This window comes from Eumetopias jubatus, unplaced genomic scaffold (assembly GCF_037043125.1).
Source record: "Eumetopias jubatus isolate StellerSeaLion01/CBP00866 unplaced genomic scaffold, mEumJub1_p1.0 scaffold_13, whole genome shotgun sequence".
NCBI lineage: Eukaryota > Metazoa > Chordata > Mammalia > Carnivora > Otariidae > Eumetopias > Eumetopias jubatus.
In genome coordinates, this window is record NW_028274819.1 from 7,814,929 (window position 1) to 7,834,999 (window position 20,071).

The 20,071-nt window shown below is 55.4% G+C and overlaps 1 protein-coding gene across 1 annotated transcript; it reads right to left on the reverse strand.

The window, feature by feature from the left end:
- Positions 1–1,658: 1,658 nt before the first annotated feature.
- On the reverse strand, positions 1,659–16,905 carry SLC22A11 (solute carrier family 22 member 11). The gene is made up of 10 exons (XM_028118233.2): positions 16,504–16,905; positions 15,089–15,192; positions 12,005–12,159; positions 11,731–11,899; positions 10,128–10,251; positions 9,247–9,368; positions 6,672–6,886; positions 5,462–5,570; positions 4,842–5,048; positions 1,659–3,197 (listed from the first exon to the last, which is right to left on the reverse strand). Exons 1-10 carry the CDS (start codon positions 16,903–16,905, stop codon positions 3,134–3,136), a joined length of 1,671 nt encoding a protein of 556 aa, XP_027974034.1. The 3' UTR covers positions 1,659–3,133.
- Positions 16,906–20,071: the final 3,166 nt, after the last annotated feature.

The following is a 20,071-nucleotide window of genomic DNA, read 5'->3' on the forward strand; positions in this document are numbered from 1 at the left end:
TTCTTTAGTTGGGTTTATCCCTAATATCACATTTTCCCATGCTGTTGTTAAATGACATTATGTTAAACATTTGATTTCTGATTGCTACAAGTATATAGAAATACAAGAGATTTTTGTATCTTGACCTTATCTCCTGTAACCTTGCAAAACTCATTTATTAGTTCTAGTAACATTTTTGTAGATTTCTTAGGATTTTCTACAATTTTGTCATCTGCAAATTAAAGATAGTTTTATGTCTTCCTTTCTTGTCTAGATGACTTTTATTTACTTTTTTCTTTCCTTATTGCACAACCAGAACCAATATTGAATAGAAGTGGTGAGAGTGAGAGTAGAGATCAGATCAGTTCTGATCTTGACAGGAAAGCATTCAGTCTCTCACCATTAAGTATGATGTTACCTGTAGGTTTTTCATAGACATCCTTTGTCAGGTTGAGGAAATTCACTAATTTTCCTAATTTGCTGAATGTTGTTTATCAGGAATGGATGTTGAATTTTGTCAAATGCACTTTCTGTATCTATTGAGATGATCACATGGTCTTTCCTCTATAGTTTGTTAATAATTTAGTTTGTTAATCTTGATTTTTTAATGTTAAACAAGCTTTGCCTTCTTGGGATAAACTCCACTCGGTCACAATGCATTGCCCTTCTTAGCATAATGTTGCATTTAATTTTCTAAATGTTTGTTAAGAGTTTTTGTGTCTATGTTTGTAAAAGATATTGGTTTATAGTTGTTATATCTTTTTCTGACTTTGGAATCAGGGTGATGCTGGCCTCAAGAAATGAGCCGGAAAGTGTTCTCTCTTTTTCAATCTTCTGGAAGATTTTTGGCATAATTGTTACTTTTTTTTTTTTTTTTTTTTGCTTAGTTGTTTGGCAGGATTCACCAGTGAAGCCATGTGGGCCTGGAATTTCCTCTGTGGGAAGGTTTTAAACCAAAACCTCAATTTCTTTCACAGATATAGGGCTAATAATGTTATCTATTTCTTCTTAAGCAAGCTTTGCTAGTTCATATCCTTCAGGAAATTTGTTAATTTCATCTAAGTTGTCAAATTTGTTGGCAAAATGTTGCTCATAATATTTCCTTATTATTTTAATGTCTGTAGGATTGGTAGTGATGCTTCTTCTTTTACTCCTGATATTGGTAATGTGTGTCTTTTCTTTTCTTTTTTTCCTCATCAGTACACCTAGAGATTTATAAATTTTATTGACTTCTCAAAGAACCAGCCTCAAGTTTCACTGATTTTCTTGATCATTTTCTATTTTTCTGATTTCTGTTTATTATTTCCTTTCTTTTACTTCCTTTAGTTTAAATTACCTCTTCTTTTTCTAATTACTAAAGGTGAAAACTGAGATATTGGATTTGAGACTTTCTTCCTTTCTAATGTAATCACTTAATGATATTAATTTTTCCTTGAACCACTTCTCTAGCTTCATCCCACAAATTTTGATGTGCCATTTTTTAAAATTTTCATTCAATTCAAAATATTTCCTAATTTCCTTTGTGATGAATTCTTTGGCCCAGGGTTATTTAGAAGTGTATTGTTTAGTGTGAAGGAGTTTTCTAGATACTGCTCCATTACTGATTTCTAATTTCTCTCCATGAGGATCCAAGAACATACTTTATATGATTTGAATTTTTAAATATTTATTACATGTGAAGCAAGACTAGAGACCCATGGAAGCCTGTTGGTGGGGGAACCGTGGTCTTTATGATGAGCCACCAGAGGGTTTAAGCAGATAGGGGATTTGATTTGAATTGTGTTTGACTGGCCTGGTGTGCATTGGATTTGACAGAGGGAAATGGGGATGCCTGGGATGGGAAACCTACATCCTGAGGCTTCCGAGTCATCCAAGGAGAGTGGGCAGTTGTCTAGAGAGTCTGGCTCTCCAGGGAAGGGTGTGGAAGTAACTCTGTGACAGGGCTGCAGATGTCAGGCCCAGAGGGCTGGAGGTGAGTGTGAGGGGCCTGGTGTGCTGGAAAAAGCTCTGGACTGGGAGCCTGGCCTCCTGGCCAGGGCTCAGCCATGGGACTCCAAGCATGTCACTCCACCTCTCTGAGTTTTAATTTTCTTGCCTCTAAAGTAGGTGGTCAGCCCCAATGATCCCACAGTTTTAGCAGCATGGGCTGCTGCCAGCACAGGGAGGGTCTTTGTGTGAATTAGGCAAAGGTGACCCTTTGAGATAGACAACCAAAGGAAGGGTGCCCCTTTGATGTAAGGCCTCAAACTAAGGCCCAATATGATGTGTTGCCTTGACATGTAGGGAAACCAGGAGGGTCTCGAATGGCCAAACTGCAAATCCTGCCCCACCTGCTCCTGTGGATAGGGTCCCATAGCAAACACTTATTGTCAAGCAACCAGGGGCCATTCCTGTTATTCCTGAACAGGGGGCCTCAGTTCCCTGGTAACGGGTGGGATTCCTCAGACACATCAATCACATCCTCCCTTGGGAACCAGGGATCACTCTGCCCTCTTGGTGCTACAAAGCCTACCTCCCACAGCCCCTGGTGGTTCCTGCTGTTCCTGTGCGTAGCCCCACATGTCCTGCATCAGCTGCTGCCTCAGGCAGAGCACAACCTGAACACCTGTAGCTGGCAGCTCTGCCAGAAGGTTCTATGTGTTGGACTCTGGTCTGTGCGAAGATCTGTTAACCCTGTCACCCCCGGACCCCCTCCCGGGGAGGTAGATTCCATGATCATTTCCATTTCACAGAGGACTCCACAAATGGTGGGGGAGGGGTTGGGACTCAGGTCTGTCCAGATCCTTCCTTTTTTGTCCTAGGATCCACTCTGGTAGCTGGAGGTGAGAAACCTGCAGGAAACATCTGCAGCTTCCGGTTCAGTGAAGTAAGTCAGGAGTTTTGAGTGAAGGTGTGAAGATGGGAGCCTGGCAGGGAGGGGACAGAACCCATTTTGTCAACGGGGTCAGGCCTCTGCAGGGCTGAGGTGGGGGGAAGAGAAGTGAGCGGGGAAAGCAGCCTTCAGCTTCAATGCTGCCCCTCAGTCCAGCTGCCCCAGCATCAGCCACGGTATAGGCCCTCAGGGTTCTCCAGATTGCTTCTTCCCTCCACTGGAGAGGAGGCAAGTCCCTTCGTGGGAATCTTCAGCCAAAGGGGCTCCTCGCAGGCAGAACTGCTAGAACCAGGTACTCTCTGTAATGGCCACCTCTCGATGCTTGCCCTTGGCTGCTGCCGATTTCCTAGAGTAATCAAAAGACAGAGTGGTGGTGTGTGGTGAGGCAGCTGAAGAGGGTGGAACTGGGGGTCGAGTCTCATGAGCACGTAAACTCCATGAGATTAGGTTTTGATTTTCCGCCGTGTCCCCCAAAGCATAAGACAGTGCCCGAAACATAGTATGTGCTCAAAAAAGTGAAAGAGTAATTTAAGACCCACCTTCCCTGCTTCTTAGCTGAGTGTCCTTAGGCAAGTTACATGACCTCTCTGTGTCTTCATTTCTTTGGCAGTGAAATTGAACATAACAGCTCTTTGTGGGGTTGTTTGAATTAAATAAGATGCTCCATTGAAGCAGGGAGGGCCCTCTGAGCACCAGCTGTTAGTATTACTCTCTTTTTAAAGATTTTATTTATTTATTTGGGAGAGAGAGAGGAGCAGAGGGAGAGGGAGAAGCAGACTCTCCTGCTGAGTGGGGAGCGCGATACAGGGCTCAATCCCAGGACCCTGAGATCACGACTGGAGCCGAAGTCAAGAGTGGGATGCTCAACCGACTGAGCCACCCAGGCGCCCCCATCCATGAGATGGATGGTTCCTGATCAGCCTGTTGCCGCCCCATGACTACCCTTACCCAGGACACAGCAACCACACTCCTGGGGCCCATGCTGTGGGCCAGGCACTATCCTCAGTGCTTTAATATAATAACTTCAACTCGAAAACAGCTCTTTGTGGGGCGCCTGGGTGGCTCAGTTGTTAAGCGTCTGCCTTCGGCTCAGGTCATGATCCCAGGGTCCTGGGTTCGAGCCCTGCATTAGGCTCTCTGCTCCGCGGGAAGCCTGCTTTTCCCTCTCCCACTCCCCTTGCTTGTGTTCCCTTTCTCGTGTGTCTCTCTCTGTCAAATAAATAAATAAAATCTTTAAGAAAAAAAAAAACAGCTCTTTGAGCTCGGCTGGGTTTGGTTTTGTTTTGTTTTAACCCCCATTTTTAAAAATGAGAAAGCAGAAGCATCGTGGTGATTCTGGCCATAAAATAAACTTGAGGAATGTTCCCTCATTTCTGTTCTCTCAAAGGATGGCATGAGGGTAGCATGATGTGTTCCAGAAACTGAGCTGTTGATCTGTCTGGGCCTGGGATTCCTGGGGGAAGACTGAACTAGGGCGGTCAGGGCTGGCTCCATCCTCTTGGGCGAGGTCGGTAAGAGAGGTCAGTGCATGCCCGGGGCGTAGAGATTCAGTCCTAGGCAGTCTGGCTGCAGAGCCAGGCTCAGAGCCTCTGCATTTCCCTGCCTAAGGGACGATGGCCTTCTACCTGTGAGACCTTGAATCATCCCTTCATCTCTCTGAGCCTCTGGTAAACAGTGATGGAAATAGTCTCTTCCTGGCTGTGTTGTTGCAATGATTACGTGGTTTCAGAGGCAAAGCCCTGATGCCCACCGGCTTGCTGCCCCGAGGCACCGGGGATGCAGTCAGCTCTCGGCACACTGAAGCTGCTGGTACCGTCTCGATGACAAGCCCAACCCAGCTCTGGCCCCTTCGTCTAGCATGTCTCCCTGACCCTTGGGCTCTCCCGTCCCGTCCTGGGGCTGTGGGGAGGTCTGCCCCCACATCTGCAGCCCTGCCCAGCTACTTCCTGGAAGCCCAGCCCTACTCGCAGGGTGACCAAGGATCACTCACTGGCTCTCCAGGTCCTGGATGGTGTCAGGAAGTGGAAGCCCCTTGGTCTCCGGGAGGAAGAGCAGGAGGATGAGGCTGGAAGCGATGGGGATGACACCGTAGGAGACGGGGGCCAGCAGGGGCACGGCCGGCCGAGTCATCCTGATTAGGGGCCCCGTCACAGCCCCCAGACGACCTGCCGACTGCAGGAGGCCATCTGCTGTCATCCTGGGGGTGGAGGGGAGGGCCCAGCCCCTTGTCATCACTGCCACTTTCAAGAAGGGGGCTTTACTGGGCCGGGGGGGTGGGGGTGAGGGAGGCATTTGGCTGGGTCAGGATGTGCCAGGGGAGGGAAAGCTGGGTGAAGGAGCTGCACTCCTCAAAGTCTTTCCTAACACTACCTCCTCCATGGAGCTCACCTAGATTTTCCCACCCAGAGGGGCCTTCTCCTTCCTGAGAACATCCAATCCAGAGTCCTTCATGGACTCTCTAGGACCCACCCCATTCTCCCTGGTCGGCTGTGTTGTTCCTGGATGCCCAGCCCCTCTCTGCCCTCCCTACTGGCCTTCCCAGGGACGTCCCTTTCTCCTGCGCCCTGGGTCTGGCCGCCCCTCCTGGATGCAGCGTGCAGCTCAGCCTACCGCAGTGCAGTTGGGTAGAGTTCGGGCTTGTAGACAGAGATAGAGGTTAAGCTTATGCCAAAGCATCCCTTTCCCAGCACGGCGAAGACCAAACGCAGGGTCTGCAAATCTGGGCAGAGGAAGAGGGTGACAGTGGGTTCTGCCCGAGGGGTTCCCCAGTCAGCCCGGAGCGCAGGGCTTCCTTGACTGCTCCCAGGTGCCCCACAGTGCTGACTTGGTGCCAGGCCGCCCAGGGCTGTGGGTGCAGCCTGACATCACAGTTGATGGGCTGGGAGGAGGGGGTGGGCAGGGCCAGAACCCAGCCAGGTCTGGGGCGGGCAAGCTGGGGCAGCTGAGGATGGCTCTCGGGGCCTGCTCCCTACAGTGTCACCGTGCCAAAGTTCTTTGGGACCTGGGTGTGCTTCTTCCATGAAGGAGAGGGTCAAGGCAGGTCCTCACTGCCTTAAGTCTGCCTGTGGGAACGCTGGCTTCTGCGGGGAGCCCTAGCTAGGAAGCCACACTCGGCCGCAGCTTTCCCTCCCACACGTTGTAACGAAGAGTCTCAGAAACTGTCACACACTTGTCTTTGCAAGTTTTCCCTGAGCACTGCCTCTTGCAGCTTGTTTGGGAGACCGGCCCTCTGCCTCCCTCCTGGCTTTGCTATCAGCTCAGAACTCAGGGTCCCCACCCCTCCACCAGCCAAGCCACCGCCCCCCCCACGCCACCCCGGCTTGAGAGGGTTTTCCGGGCATTAAAGTCTCATTCAGAAAGAAAAGAGTAAGACAGGAGCCCTGGCCAGCAATCTGCACACCCCAGTGCCCCAGGCTTGGTGTTCCCGCCTCACTTCAAGCAACTAAAGTTGTTCCCCAGCCCCTCCTCCCACCTCAGGACCAGCCTCGGGCTTGAAGTCTGGTCCCAGCCCTGGCTTTGTCACTGGCTAGCTGAGTGACCTGAGGCACCCAACTTCACCTCTCTGAACCTCAGTCACCTCAGGGGAATGGGTCGGAGGGGGGCCGGTAGGGGGATTGGATGCCTGAGCTGATGTGGCAGGTGTAGGCTTGGGCACAGCCTGCACACAGGGCTGCAGGGGTGCTGGGGTGGGGGGGCAGGGAAGGGGAAGGACCCCAGGAGGCGAGTGCAGCAGGCGGGGGGCGGGGCAGGAGGGGGCAGGCAGGGAAGCCAGTGCCCCAGACTGTCAGCCGCTCAGCCCACTCAGTCCACCCCACCTCACCTTGTGGGACCAGTATGTTGGCCAGGATGGAGAGGCCAGCCATGGCCTGGAAGCTGGCCAGGGTCGTACGGTGGCCCAAGAAGCTGAACAAGAAAGTGGTGGTGGCCCGGCCCAGTAAGTCTACAGCTCCAAAGAGGACCTGGAGGAGGAAGATGTCACTCCCCAGGTTTTGCAGGTCGAGGACCAGCCCGTAGTAGGAGATCATTTGGGAGAAGCTGCAGGGCAAAGCCAGAAATCGGATCCCTGCCCCAGAGGAGAGGGCACACACCTGAGCTGTCCCCAGAGGGCCCAGGCCATCCTGAGCAGGTCACTACTGGACCCCGAAAAACCTGTCTGTTGGATGCCGGACACATCTCTCGAGAGTGGGGCTGGCCCAGGAGAGAAAGGGCGGGTTTCATTCATTCCGCCTTAGGCAGCCATCTCTCAGGCTCCCTGGCCACCAGCCAGTGGGGACACTTAACTCTCTGGGCTGACGCGCTGTGTGGGTCAAGCTGAGCTTCAGGTCTGGCCCTAGCACTCTCGCTTTATTTCCAGTCACTGCTAGAACCATGACTCCTACTAGCCCTGAACCTGGGTGAGTCTCTGCCCTTTCCTGGGTGCCAGTTTCTTCATCTTGAAAGATGGGATTCACAGTAGGAGGAGGTGGGCTGTGTTGTCCTTCTTGCAGGAGGGCAAGTCTTATTTTCCCGTCCTCTGGGAGTGCTGCCTCTCAGTTGGGGAGAACATCCCATGACACAGGCCAGAGGGACGGTTCAGAAGGGCCACCCCAGCTCCTCGAGCCCTCTGTGGGCTTGCAGGGGGCCTTGCTGTGACAGTACCACCAGGACCGCTCCCCTGCCCCTTCCGATTGTTCCCCTCCCCTAGCCTCCCCATCCCCGTCCCCAGGCAGGGATCCCAAGAGCCCTCTCCAATGAACTTCCTGCTTACTGACCTCCACCCCAAGTCTGGAGGGTAGGGGGTGGACACGGGACAGACCGCCCTGGCTCCTGAGTAGCCGAAGCTGAACTTAACTGTAGCTGGATTTCCACAGTTTGGAGATTGAATTTGGATCCAGCAGTGACTGCGGTGTGAAATTACTCCCTAACACTTTTCAAATGGGTCCCCATCCCTGCTTCACGGACACTCCCCTTGGGCCGCACCTGAGCGCTGCACCCAGCAAGGCAGCTGACACCAGCTGACACCAGCTGCAGACTAAAGCTGCAGGCCCCCGTGGTTCCCTAAGTTTGTGGAAGCCCCGTGGGGAAGGGGCTCAGCTCTGGCTCCAAGTAGCTGATGCTGAGGCTCTAGGGCCGGTACCGAAGGGGTTAACGGCGGAAGCCGAGAAACCCACCAGGTTAGCCGCTTCCCAGCCTGTGATTTGAATAACAAAGGATGCAGAGCGGCCCCTGGGAGCCCTGAGGAAGCCTTGAAGGGTTTGAAAGAATGGCCCCGGACATTCCTGGTGCCAGGCACTTCTTCTCATTTGTCAGAAAAAACTTAAGCGGGGGGTGGGGGGGTGCGGCGGGGCAGTAAAAGCATTTGATCCATTCTCTAAGGTGTAGCAAATATTTGCCATTGGAACCCATATGTGGTTAAATATAGCATAAAATAAATGTTTTCCTAATCTTTATTTTATTTCAAGATCGAGTCTCCATCAAACCTGACCCTCACTTCTCAGTGTGCTCTCTGCAAGTCACTTGAACTGAATTTGTTTTATTAAGGGGCTTTCTCCTGGTCCCAGGTGCCCATGGGTGCCAAGACGGGGCCTGCTGGGGAGTCCATGCTCAATGCAGGGCCTGGTGGGCGGCAGCGGGCAAGGAGGTAGCTCAGCCATGGTTCAAATGCCTGTTCAGTCATCTTGGGCAAGTTACCTGCCCCAGTGGGCCCTGCTGTCTCCTCTGTAAAGTGGGGGTGTAGATGAGCTTGGCGTAAGTGGGCCAGTGGCCCTCTCCAGCCACATCTGGTCCCCTATCTCTAGGGACATAGGCTCCGCGTCCAGCCTGGGCTTCAGCGTGCCCCTGTTCCTGCCCTCCAGCTGACTTCCCGCATGAACCCCCCAGCCCCTCCCCAGTGGCGGCCGGGACTCCTGCCTCCTGGGGGAACTGCCTGTTCTGCCAGAAACGTGCTTCCTGAGGCCGTGCAGGAGCCGCTCCCCGCTCCCACCCCGGACACAGTAGAGGCCGCTTTTAGGCAACAGGCTTGGGCATTGGAAGCCCCAGTAAGGCAGAAGGGCCCACAGCGACCACCCTGCAAACAGGCCCACCAGGGACCCACCTCAAAACAGCCCTAAGCCCTCACTGACCAATCGGACCAAAAAAGGAACATTCCACACGTTCCCCTACCTCCTCCCCCTCCCCTATAACTACAGCCCCCCCCCGCCCCCCCGCCCCCTCCCCCACCCCGCACTGCCTCCCGGCAGACAGTCTCTTCTCTGCTCCCTTGCAGTGAATTCAGTAAACTTCTATGTCTTTGGTTCTGCCTTGGGTGAATTCTCCCATCGCCCTGGGCCCTGGGCCCTGGCCGCCAGCCTCCACTGATCCCATCCCCGCTTCCCTCCTCAGGCCTGGCTCCGGGAGGCATGAGCTGGGGGGCATACCTCACCAGGAACATGCTGCAGCTTCTCCAGCGGAGCGTGGGCAAGAGAAACAGGTCCAGCACTGACCTGCGGGCCTTCATAGAGGCCCCCCCCTCCTCCTCCTCCATGCTGGTCATGAGCACCTGGGGGGAGAGGGGGACACAGTGAGTGCGGGGGCAGCACGGGCCCCGCCCCACCCCCGTGCCAGGGAATGGTGTCCAGGTGGGCAGAGTGATGTGAGGAGCCTGGCCTTGGTTTTGGAAACTGGAAAGCCTTGGGGTGGGGGCGGGGATGGAGACAGAAAGAAAGATCTCTCTCTGGCCCCGTGACAGAGCTCTCTTCTGCCGACCTGGCCCCCCTACTCCGAGCCAGGGAGCCAGGCTTGTGTCCCAGCTCTGGCCCTCTGAGCTGCGGGCTGCTCTCGGCAGTTCCTGCACAAACCCGACCACCCCTCCTTGCCCCTCATGGCTGGCCTCAGGGTACGCCTCCTACCCCAGCCACACGGGCTCCCCACTGCACCGAAGTGCCCATCCAGACACTTCCTGCCCCTCTGGGCCCCACCTGCCCCGTGCTCAGCTCAGTCTTCGTTGGCTCACCTCCTCCTGGAAGCCTTCCCTGATCCTCCCACCCCCAGGCTGTGTTTTGTTTCTGCTGCACATCCTCCCACACCTACTTCCTTGAGATAATCACCTTCAGAGAAGCACATGCAGTTTCCCCCAAACACACCAAGAAACCCTACGAGGTGAGCATGCAATGCATGTGGGTGGAAGCCGCCGACAAGCAAGCTGGGGGTTGTCACAGCTGTTATCGGGCGGGTAGCGGTGAAGCTGGTGACAAGACATCAGTGGCTGTCCTCTCCCTGCCACGTCCCACAGTCTGGGTCACAAACAGGGGCATCTCACCTCGACGGTCAGTGACTTTGTGGCTTCCTTGTGGCCGTTTATCCTGGCCACCTTTTTGAGCTCCTGGAGCGCTTGTTCTGGTTTGCCCACAATAATCAGCCATCGGGCAGACTCCGGCAGCCACCTGTTAAAGATGCAGACGCTTGCCGGGGCCCCTGCGCTCTTCCCGCGTCCAGGGCCCTCCTCGTCAGGTCAGGAGTGGGACGTGGGCAGCCGCTCCCCCAGCGGCAGTGGGAGAGAGACGGCAACTGCTCTCCCCTCTGCACGGCTGGGGCCAGGATGCGAGACTGGTGGGCTCCCTTGGTACCCAGTAAAGCTGAGTCCCAATGCCTGGCCGCCCTCTTTCCTCCGAGCCACCCCATCTGGCTTCCTGGCTGCCGGGGGCTCGCGCACGGCCCATGCACGGCTGCCTGAGCCTACGGTGATGCTGAGACCATTTCTGTGACAGCTCACATCATGCTGAATTTCACACACTCACGCACGACGCACGCACGCATGCACTAAACACATCCCCAGCCAGAACTGAGTGGTTTTATAAAAGTAGTCTGCTTCTTCCCAGCCTTGGGGCAGATAGCAGGGAGAGGTATCTCCTGGGTGAGAGGACTGGCATTTTCCCAGCCCGGAGGGGCTCAGCTCTGTTTGGATCCGTCCGGAGGCCGCCTGCCCTAGTGGTTCAAAGAGCCAGCCTGCCTGGGTTCAAATCCTGCCTCTGGCACTTACTGGCTGTGTGGCTTACAGTGAGTCACTGAACCTCTCTGGGCCTCAGTCCCTCCTCTGAAAATGGTGGTCATCTTATCATCTTCCTCATTAGAAGAAGTGAATACACATCTGGGGTGACTAACAGCACCTGGGACGCACCCAACCAGGGTGACTAGAGCAGCCTAATAAGTGTGATTATGGGATGCCTTCCTCCTCACTTACTGATCCTGTTGTTATGGATAAAACTCCACGTGGTCAGTGGCTTTTGATCTGTTTTCTTTGCTGATGTGCCCCCCCGGGGCCTAAAACTGTGTCTGGCATGGGGCAGTAAGTACTTGAGAAGGAATGAATGAGTCCTTGCTACTCTCTATACCCCACAGTAGACTTAACGGGGCACTGGTCCCCCCAACCCTGGTTCATGGACACGAAAGAACTTGCAGGGTCATGAATTTGGGTTTGGTCCCCTGTCCCTCACCCAACCACATGTTTCCAGACCTCAGGGAGTGTTGCAGCACCCCAAATAATCGTGATGATGGTATCTTTTCATACCTAACGCCAGTTCTCACTGACTCAGGAGCCCATGGGCCGGGGGTGGGCAAGTGACGTGAAGGAAAGGGGCTAGCAGGTGGGGGGCAGCTAGTGCCGAGGAGGGGAAGGCCCGAGAGCCAGCAGGACGGGTGGGAGCCTGAGACATCTGGCTAAAACGTCCACCCCGGAACTCTGAACCCCTGAGATGTCTCTCCTGAGCAGGGGTTCCACACACATCATTGCCCTACGTGGCTCTCAGCGTCTCGGGATCCACGGCCGGCCAGGGTGGTGGGGGTGAGGGGCACCCTCGCCCCCCAAATCTCCCTCCTAACAAGTGGCATCCTCCCCAAGAGCAAAGGCCCCACATTGTACCAACCAGGAGATCAGGAAGATGGCAAAGAAGGGCATCGACACGGCCAGCTGGAGAGCCCGCCAGTCCCGCAGGGTGAAGGCCAAGGCCCCCAGGGTCAACTGGCCCAGGCTATAGGAGCATCCCAGCATTGTTATGGTGACGGCCCTCCTGCGGGTTGTGGTCCACTCCGCCACTGAAACGTGATGCAGACAGGCAGGTAAGGGCTGAACAGTGGCCTCGGGCCCCATCCCCGCCCCCAACCACCACCAGGGCAGGCGCAGCCGAGGGAGAGACTCACTGAGTGTCACCGGGGTCATGATGATGCCGGCCACTCCAAAAGCGCTCAGGAACCGGAGGCCACAGTAGATGAGGAAATTGGAAGAAAAGATGGTGCTGGTGTTGGCCAAAGCCACCTGCAGGCAGCACCAGCTCAGCGCTGGCTTCCGCCCGAACCTGTGTTGGGAGACAAGCACCGTGGGGGCCTGGAGAGGGGCCCTGGGGACTTGGGCCTGGAGGCGGGTGCTTCAAGGGAAAGGAGGGTTCGAGAGGGTGGGGCATCTGCTGGGGCACCTTAGTGCAGGCAGCACCATACCCCACCCCCCGGGGATCTCCCAGGAGCATGCTCCCAGTGTGCTTGTTATAAAAAGGGCAGACGCCTCGATCTCAGGGCCAGCGTCATCTCAGGGTCAAGAATGGGCTTTGATTGGGGCACCTGGGTGGCTCAGTCGGTTAAGTGTCTGCCTTCAGCTCAGGTCATGATCCCGGGGTCCTGGGACTGAGCCCCGCATCGGGCTCCCTGCTCAGCGGGGAGCTTGCTTCTCCCTCTCCCTCTGCCTCTCTCCCTGCTCTCTCTCTCATTTGCTCTCTCTCAAATAAATAAATAAAATCTTAAAAAAAAAGAATGGGCTATGGTTGAATCACTGTATTGTACACCTGAAATTCATATTACAATGCATGTTAACTAACTGGAATTTAAGTAAAAACTGAACAAAGATGGGCTTTGACCTCAGAAGTCTGGGTTTGAGCCCAGCTCTGTCCTGCCTGGGTGACCCTGGGCACAGGACTCAAAGTCTCTGAGCCACCATTCCCCGTCTGTGCAATGGGGGTAGGCATGATGACAGCCTCAGAGTTGTCAAAACCATGATGCCGAGCGAGGGGGCGGCGCAGCCAGGAGGCTGAGCGCACGTGGCCTTGGGCAAACTGGACAGCTCCCTGCCGGTCTGCACACTGGGACTGGAGCTCCCGGGAGACAACCCGTGTCGGGCCCTCAGCCGTCCACCTGCACACCCACCATGCCACTATGGCCCCAAGGCTGGCTTAGCCCAAACCATGGCCCGCATTTAGCTAAAGTGTGCATTGGTCCAATGGGAGAGATGTGGGCCACGCTTGGCCCGTCTGTCTGAGCAGTGCCCAGGAACAAGGACATTTGGCCCAGACCCAGGGCGAGGTCTGGATGCTGACACCAGTTCCTGATGCCAGGCTCACTGGATAAGCTACAGACCGACGGTGATTTGGCTCCCGGTGTGGACGGCCCCTGGGGAATGAGCCAGAGCCGCACGGCAGCTGTCCTTGGAAAGTGCCACCTGGACCATGTCCTTCCCCACTGTTCGGGCCCCCCACCACACTCAAGATTAAATAAGGCCCACAGATGACGATGGTAGCAGAACCACAGCACGAGGAGCCCTCCCCGTTCCAGGCCCTGGCCCAAGCTCTGTCCGTGGTTAACCCACAACCCCATGGACAGAGCCAGGTCCCCACGTACAGGAAGAAATGGAGGCCCAGAGAAGCAACACACCCGCCTTCTAGGGAACAAGGGAAAGAGAGGTGGGGATGGGAACCCAGGGTCAGATCCCTGAGCCCTCATGGTCAGGAGAAAGTGGGAAAGCCGTTCGTGCATTCACTAAATGATGACTGAGTGTGTGCTGCGTGCTGGAAGCTGGGGACACCGCGCCCCTACCTTCTTGGAGCTACGTCTCGTGGGGACGCACACAGCAGGTGAGCAAGGAGTGAGTGACCGAGTACTGTCAGAGCAGGTGCAGTGAGGAAGGAAAGCAGGCGTGGCCAGGGGGCTGCCTGCGTGCTGGGCACAAAGAGACCACAAGGAGAACCTTCAGAGCGAGGCTCGGCCACTGGCCACCTCGGAGCTCTGCAGCCAGGATGCCGAGGGTGCTCCGGGAGGGGCCGGCATGGCTGTGGGAGAGAAGCCAAGTGCCAAGCAGGGGTGGAGGGGGACGGGGTGGGGGGCAGGAACTGTCCTCAGTGTGGTGGGCCGGGAGGACCTCAGGCTGGCATCAACCAGATCCACATATAGGTTTTTGAAAGTCACTCGGAATGGAGGCAAGAGACCCTGGAGGGGGCCAGGGCCTGCCCGGGCAAGAGAGGCAGATGGTTTGGGCAAGAGGACAGTGTGGAGGAGAGGGGCGTGGGGCTGGATCTAGGGGTGAGGGTGGGAAAACAGGGCTGGCTCCAGGGTTGGGTGTGTGCCATGGGCCAGGGGGCCGTTTTCCCAGATGGAGTCTGGTGCGGAGGGGCTGGGCTGGCGGTGGAGGGTCAGGAGTCCAGCGTTGGCCGCGGCAAATGTGAGGCAAATGCTCCTCCACGTGCAAACTCCAAGCAGGCAGCTGGCTTTACCAGCCAAGTGGGCGTAACGTAAGTGTTACTGGTGCTCCGTGGCAGGGCCTCAAGCAGCGGGGGTGGGCAGCTGGCCAAGAGAAGGGACTGGGCTGGGGGGGGCACCGCCTCACAAGGAGGAGCAGGAGACAGAAGGGGAGGGGCTACGTGGGGGGGGAGGAGGGTTTCAACTTCCCGATGTGCCAAGTACTTGGAGTTAGAAGAAAGAGGGGTGGGGGGCGCCTGGGTGGCCCTGTCGGTCAAGCGGTTAAAGCAGTTAAGCACCTGCCTTCGGGTCAAGTCAGGATCCCAGAGTCCTGGGATCGAGCCCAGAGCCCCACATCGAGCTCCCTGCTCAGTGGGGAGCCTGCTTCTCCCTCTCCCTCTCCCTCTGCCCCACCCCCCCATGCTCATTCGCATGCTCTCTCTCACTGAAACAAACAAACAAATAAGTAAATAAAATCTTTTTTAAAAAATGAAGAAGACGATGACAACGAAGAAGAAAGAGGGGTCTGTTTCTCCCCAGAAGACTATGGGCTCCCTGAGGGCAGGGCCTGTACCGCGCCTGGCACACGAGAGGTGCTCTGGACAGTTGGTGTCGCCAAAGGAGAGAGCGCGGTGTTTGAGGGGATCTCGCACAGTGTGGCTTAAGCTTAAGTGGGCCTCTTGGCCACCACTGCTCCCTGGGGACATTCATGGGCCATTTCTGTACTTCTGTCCCCATGGTGCTCGTTCTGACGAGGAGGAGTCGAGGAGGAGAGAACATACTCACCGGTCAGAGAGGAGTCCCCAGGAGAGGGACCCCAGCAGGACACCGGCCATGTAGATGGACTGGCCCAGGGGCTTCAGGCCCTGGTAGTCACACACTAGGTCCCACTGGAAGAGAGGGCAGGCATGACGGCTGGGCTCAGGGGATGTGGAGCCTGGTCAGCCTAGGTCCGGGGGGCTCCCTCAGGCCAGGCGACAGAGGTGGAAGGGGTGTGCTGGGCGGTGGAGGGGGGTTCAGCTCTGTCCTCTCAGCTAGCTGCATGGCACACACGGGACTTGGCCACTCCGAGTGGACGGAGGTGGGCGGCGGAGCACAAGGGACTGAACCACAGGCTGGGGTTCTAACTCTGTGGATCGCTCACTGGGTGAGCCCGGGGGGGGGTGCGGTTCCTGTACCTGCTGAGCCTGGTTTCTCACCCAGAAGGGGGGCCCTGCAGCTGCTTCCCTCACAGGGCTGCCGGGATGAGCAGAGAGTGCTGAGCACATGCCACCATAATTTTTGAGTGCCTCCTGCCCGGGTCTGGGCATCCATGACCTGAACACCCCCCACCAAGCAGCCCTCCACCAAGACCTGACAGCTTCGTTCCGTTTCCGCCTCTCTCACCAGGCCCACAGAAGCAGGAACCCCCTGTCCCCACAAGGCAAAGTGATAACTGGAAAATGCAAAGCAGATCACCTCACTTCCTTGCCCCAAAGCCTCCAGTGACTTTCCTTTGCACTTGAAGAAAGTGCACCTCACCCACTTTCTTTGCATCGTGCCGGCCCCTGACCCCTTGTGCCCAGACACACTGGGCCTCCTTCTGCTCCTTCAACACCCCAGACCTGGACTTCTGTTCCCACTGGGCTCTCTCCACACCTTCACGTGACCTTGTCTCCTAATCCAGGTCTCACCTCCAGAGAGGCCTTCCCCACCTGCCTCTCCTCCTTGCTCACAGAACCTGCTTTTCTCCTTCATAGTGGCAGAACAGGATGTGATGGAGACCCAGCTTCCGGCTCCTGGCGGTCTGGGCTGAGCCGGGCGCTGGAGTGTTGGAGCTGTTGTCCTGGGCAACTTATTTCCCTCACTGTGCTTCTGTTTTGTTCCTAACCAGATGCAGACAACAAGACCCCCCTCGTGAGACTGGAGGGAGACCATGGGGAAAGCCTCTGGAACAGTGCCTGCCACTCTCCTGTTGGGGCGGGGTTAAATGTTGACCCATTCTGAAGCTGCCAGCGGAACAGCAGCTCCTCAAAGCCTCCCTTGCTTATCCTGGGACCCCTGCCTCAGATCAGGGTCTGGACCTTCATAAGCAGTGAGTAAATATGTGTTGAGGGAGTAACATCTCATTCGGTAGCGCTGGCGGGACCGGTGCAATCCTTCCAGGCATGGGCGGGTGGCCAGGTAAGAGAGCCGGGGGGCTGGTGGGGGGAGGCCCTTACCTCTGACACGATGGTGGAGGTGAAGGTGCTGCGGTCGTAGACCCAGCCGTCCATGCACGGCTCTGTGGCAGCCTCGCTCCAGTTGGTGGCCGTGGCGTTGGGGTCCAGGAGCTGCCACTGTGGTTGGCGGAAGCGGCGACACTGGTGGGGCTCATGGTTGGGGCCCGGGGGGATGGAGACGGTCAGGAGGTCCTTGGGGCCCAGAGCCCCGGGGACACTGGCCTGGCCAGTGCTGTTGTCCAGGAGGGGCACCCAGCATCGGTGGCTGGGCACGGCGGCCGAGAAGTTCTCCATCAGCAGTTGGGAGGGCACCAACAGGGAGGGAAGGAGGAGAGTGAAGACCTGCAGGGCCTGGAAGAGACCCACTCCCCCTGCTCGCTCCAGGAGCTCAGCGAAAGCCATGGACAGAGCTGTGGGCAGCCCGGGCGGCCTTCCCAAAGGTCAGGGAGGCCGCGAGTGTCCGGCTGCTGAACCACTAGCAAGTGCCGGAACCCTGGGCCATCGGACCTTCTGCCCTCGCTAGCCTGCAGTTGGGTTGGGAGTGCGGGCTAGCAACTGGTCGAGTCAGTTGTGAGATGCCCCGGATGCTTTGAAGAAACTCCTCCTTTTCTCAGGAAACCCTGTTTCTGGGAATGACGCTTGGGTGCCCCACCCCTCTGGAGAGGGGACATCAGGGACAAAGCTCACTGTGCCCAGGCTGCCTGGGGCACCCGAGGCGCCCTGGTTCTCCAGCACCAAGAGTAAAAGATCAAGCAGGTGTGAAAAACAAGTAAGATGCACTAACCTGTGATATTACTGTGCTCCAGTTGTGGAGGGAAGTGGCACCCGGCCGTGGCCTTGGTTAAAGTTCAATCTCAGCGTGGGCTCCTGGGCAGGAAAGTAGGTCTAGCTACTGAGGGAGGCTTGGGCAGCTCTCCGCAGGGGGCCTGCTCACATTCCTAAACCGAACTTTCAGATCCCTGTACGTGTGGCCCTTCAAATCAGGAAACTGTTGACCTGAGCTTCAACCGTGCTGAACGGAGATTCAGGCCATTTTGCTACAGCACAGTGGCGGGGACTGGGTGGGGGACTGGGCAGGGCCCTCCCTAGCTGGCCCTGAGGCTGCAGGGAAGCGGGTGGACTCCCAGCGTGGAGGCAGCAGGCCAGAGGGCCCAGGGCTGTGCTCATTCCCTCCTTACTGCGAGCCTCCCGCCAGGCAGCACAGGAGACCAGCTTGCAGACTCACTATTTTGGGAAGCTTCTATTTCCAGGTTCCAGGTTGCCTTTATTAGACTGGAAGCTCCCCCAGGGTGGAAAGCATGGCTGTGATCCCTTGACATCCATTCGGAGCCCCTCATGGACCTGGAGCAGAGCCGGTGTGCAGACTGGGAAAGTGAGTGAAGTCATACCTCCCTGACCCAGGGTCTAACTCCAGCCCAGCTTGGTGTGAGGAGGTGCAAAGGCGGCCCCCTCCCCAGCACTCCCCCTCGGCCGAACTTCTTAGTAGCAGCTGTTGCTGACACTGCAGGCTTGCAGTGTGTTGGGCTCTGTGCTGACCATGTGGTCCGTACCCTCTCCTTTGCTCCTCATAGCGGCCCTTGCGCAAGAGAGTTGGTGCTAATTCCTCCAGACAAGGAAACCGAGGCTCAGAGAGCCCAGGTCACACAGCAGAGTGAGGATTAGAACCAGACATGGAAGCCCGAGCTCTCTCCAGGGCCCCTGGCCAGCTGCCATGTGGTCTCTGGCCTGTTATGGACCAAATCCCAGCAGAAGGCTGGAGTTCAGAATTGGGGTCAGACTTAGGGCCAGCCAGGGAGCCGGAAGTCATCTCTCCCAGGCTAGGAGAGGAATGGGCTGAGTCCGTTCCGGATAGAAGTCTGATGAGTGCTAGAAGTGTGGATGAGGTGTGGGTAGGCATCTGGACCCTGAACTTCCCAGAGGGCTTGGAGAATCCAGCCACTGTGGCACCCAGCCAGGGGGCCGAGGAGCGGGGGTTCTGGGCCTGGATTTCAAAGCCAGGGCTATTGCCATACTGGGCCTCTCTGGGCAAGAACTCATTATGAATTTTATTTTATTTTTTAAGATTTTATTTATTTATTTATTTATCTATTTATTTATTTATTTATTTATTTATTTATGAGACAGAAGCAGACTCCCTACTGAGCAGGGAGCCCCCAGGGACTCGATCCCAGGACCCGGACATCATGACGCTTAACGCACTGAGCCACCCAGGCGCCCCTCCTTATGAATTTTAAAACAGTGAGTAGAGAGAAGTGGAGAGAGAACCAACCCAAATCAGAGCAGGAGGCCATGAGCGAGGGGCTGATTGGGCAGAGCCCTAGTGCAGAAGCCCAAAGGCTGACTCTCACACGGAAGAACTGGGCTTTATGCCACGTGTGTGCAAATAGCACCTTCACAGGGGAGGTCTGGCCTCCGAGGGCAGTGACTTTGAGGCCTCCCATTTCCGGCCCCTGATTTCTGGCCCATGCCAGGCGTGTTGCCATGTTGGTGGCAACCTGGTTCAAACCTGAGCATGGGTCCAAAACCCCAGGAGTGCTGGCAGGTCCTGCCACAAGGGGAGGCCCCAGAATTTGCATTTAAAAATAAGCCCCCAGGTGATTCTCGTGCGCTGGGACCCAGCCTCATTTAGAAAATTGTGGGACTCAGGGGAGCTGCTGAAATCCATGGCACCTGTGAGTGAATTCTTGTCTCTATTTCCTTTTTCCATATGCATAAAAAATGTTCTCTTCTCCCCTGCCTTTGCTTGTCATGGACGCCCCTAGGCTTTGCTTACAGCAGAAGGTCAAACCTCCCAGATTTGCCAGAAGGCTCCCGGAATCTCCAACTGATTGTCTGCTCCCAGGCCAAGGAATTTTTAATTTGGGTTTTCTGTTTTTCTGGGGTTGCTTGGGGCAGGGCTTGGTGCAGCTGCGCCACTTGCTGGTCATACCCGGGACTGCAGTATTCCCCGCCCCTTACGCATACCCGGCGCCCCCCAGACCCAAAGTTTCGCAGGTGGAGGGGGCCACGGGTGCAGCGGAGGGATGCAGGCAGCCTCAGATTATAGCTGCCAAGCCTCCAGAATGTTTCACTAAATTAGTTAGTCTGACTTTTGCATTTATTTTCTTGTGAGGTTGAGCAACTTTTAATGTATTTAAGATGTATTTGCATTTCTTTTTCTGTGAACTGCTTCACATTCTTTATCAATTTTCTGATTGCAGTTTGTGGTTTCCGTACCAATTTCTTTTTTCTTTTTTCTTTTTTCTTTTTTTTTTCCGTACCAATTTCTATAAGCCCTTAGATAGTAGGAAGGTTGGCTCTTGGCCTGTGGTGAAAGTTGCCGGTATTTTTTCCAGTCTGTCTTTTGACTTTGTTATTGTGCTATCGTTATTGATATTTTTTTTTTGTAAATTTTTTTGTCATCAAATTTTTAATCTTTTCTTATTTGACTTTTGGATTTTGCATCATTATTAAAATGGCCTCTCTATTCCGTGGTGATAAGGGAATTCTTCCATGGTTTTCTTTAAAAAAGATTTTATTTATGGGGCACCTGGGTGGTGCAATCAGTTAAGCATGTGACTCTGGGTTT

What these genes read in the sequence shown, in the direction of transcription:
- SLC22A11 (XM_028118233.2), bottom strand. Translation starts at nt 16,905, where the DNA reads ATGGCTTTCGCTGAGCTCCTGGAGCGAGCAGGGGGAGTGGGTCTCTTC. An exon ending in TGGGGACTCCTCTCTGACCG is followed by an intron (nt 12,160 to 15,088) that starts GTGAGTATGTTC and finishes CTCCCAACACAG; the next exon opens with GTTCGGGCGGAAGCCAGCGC. An exon ending in CAAAGTCACTGACCGTCGAG is followed by an intron (nt 9,369 to 10,127) that starts GTGAGATGCCCC and finishes CTCTCCCCCCAG; the next exon opens with GTGCTCATGACCAGCATGGA.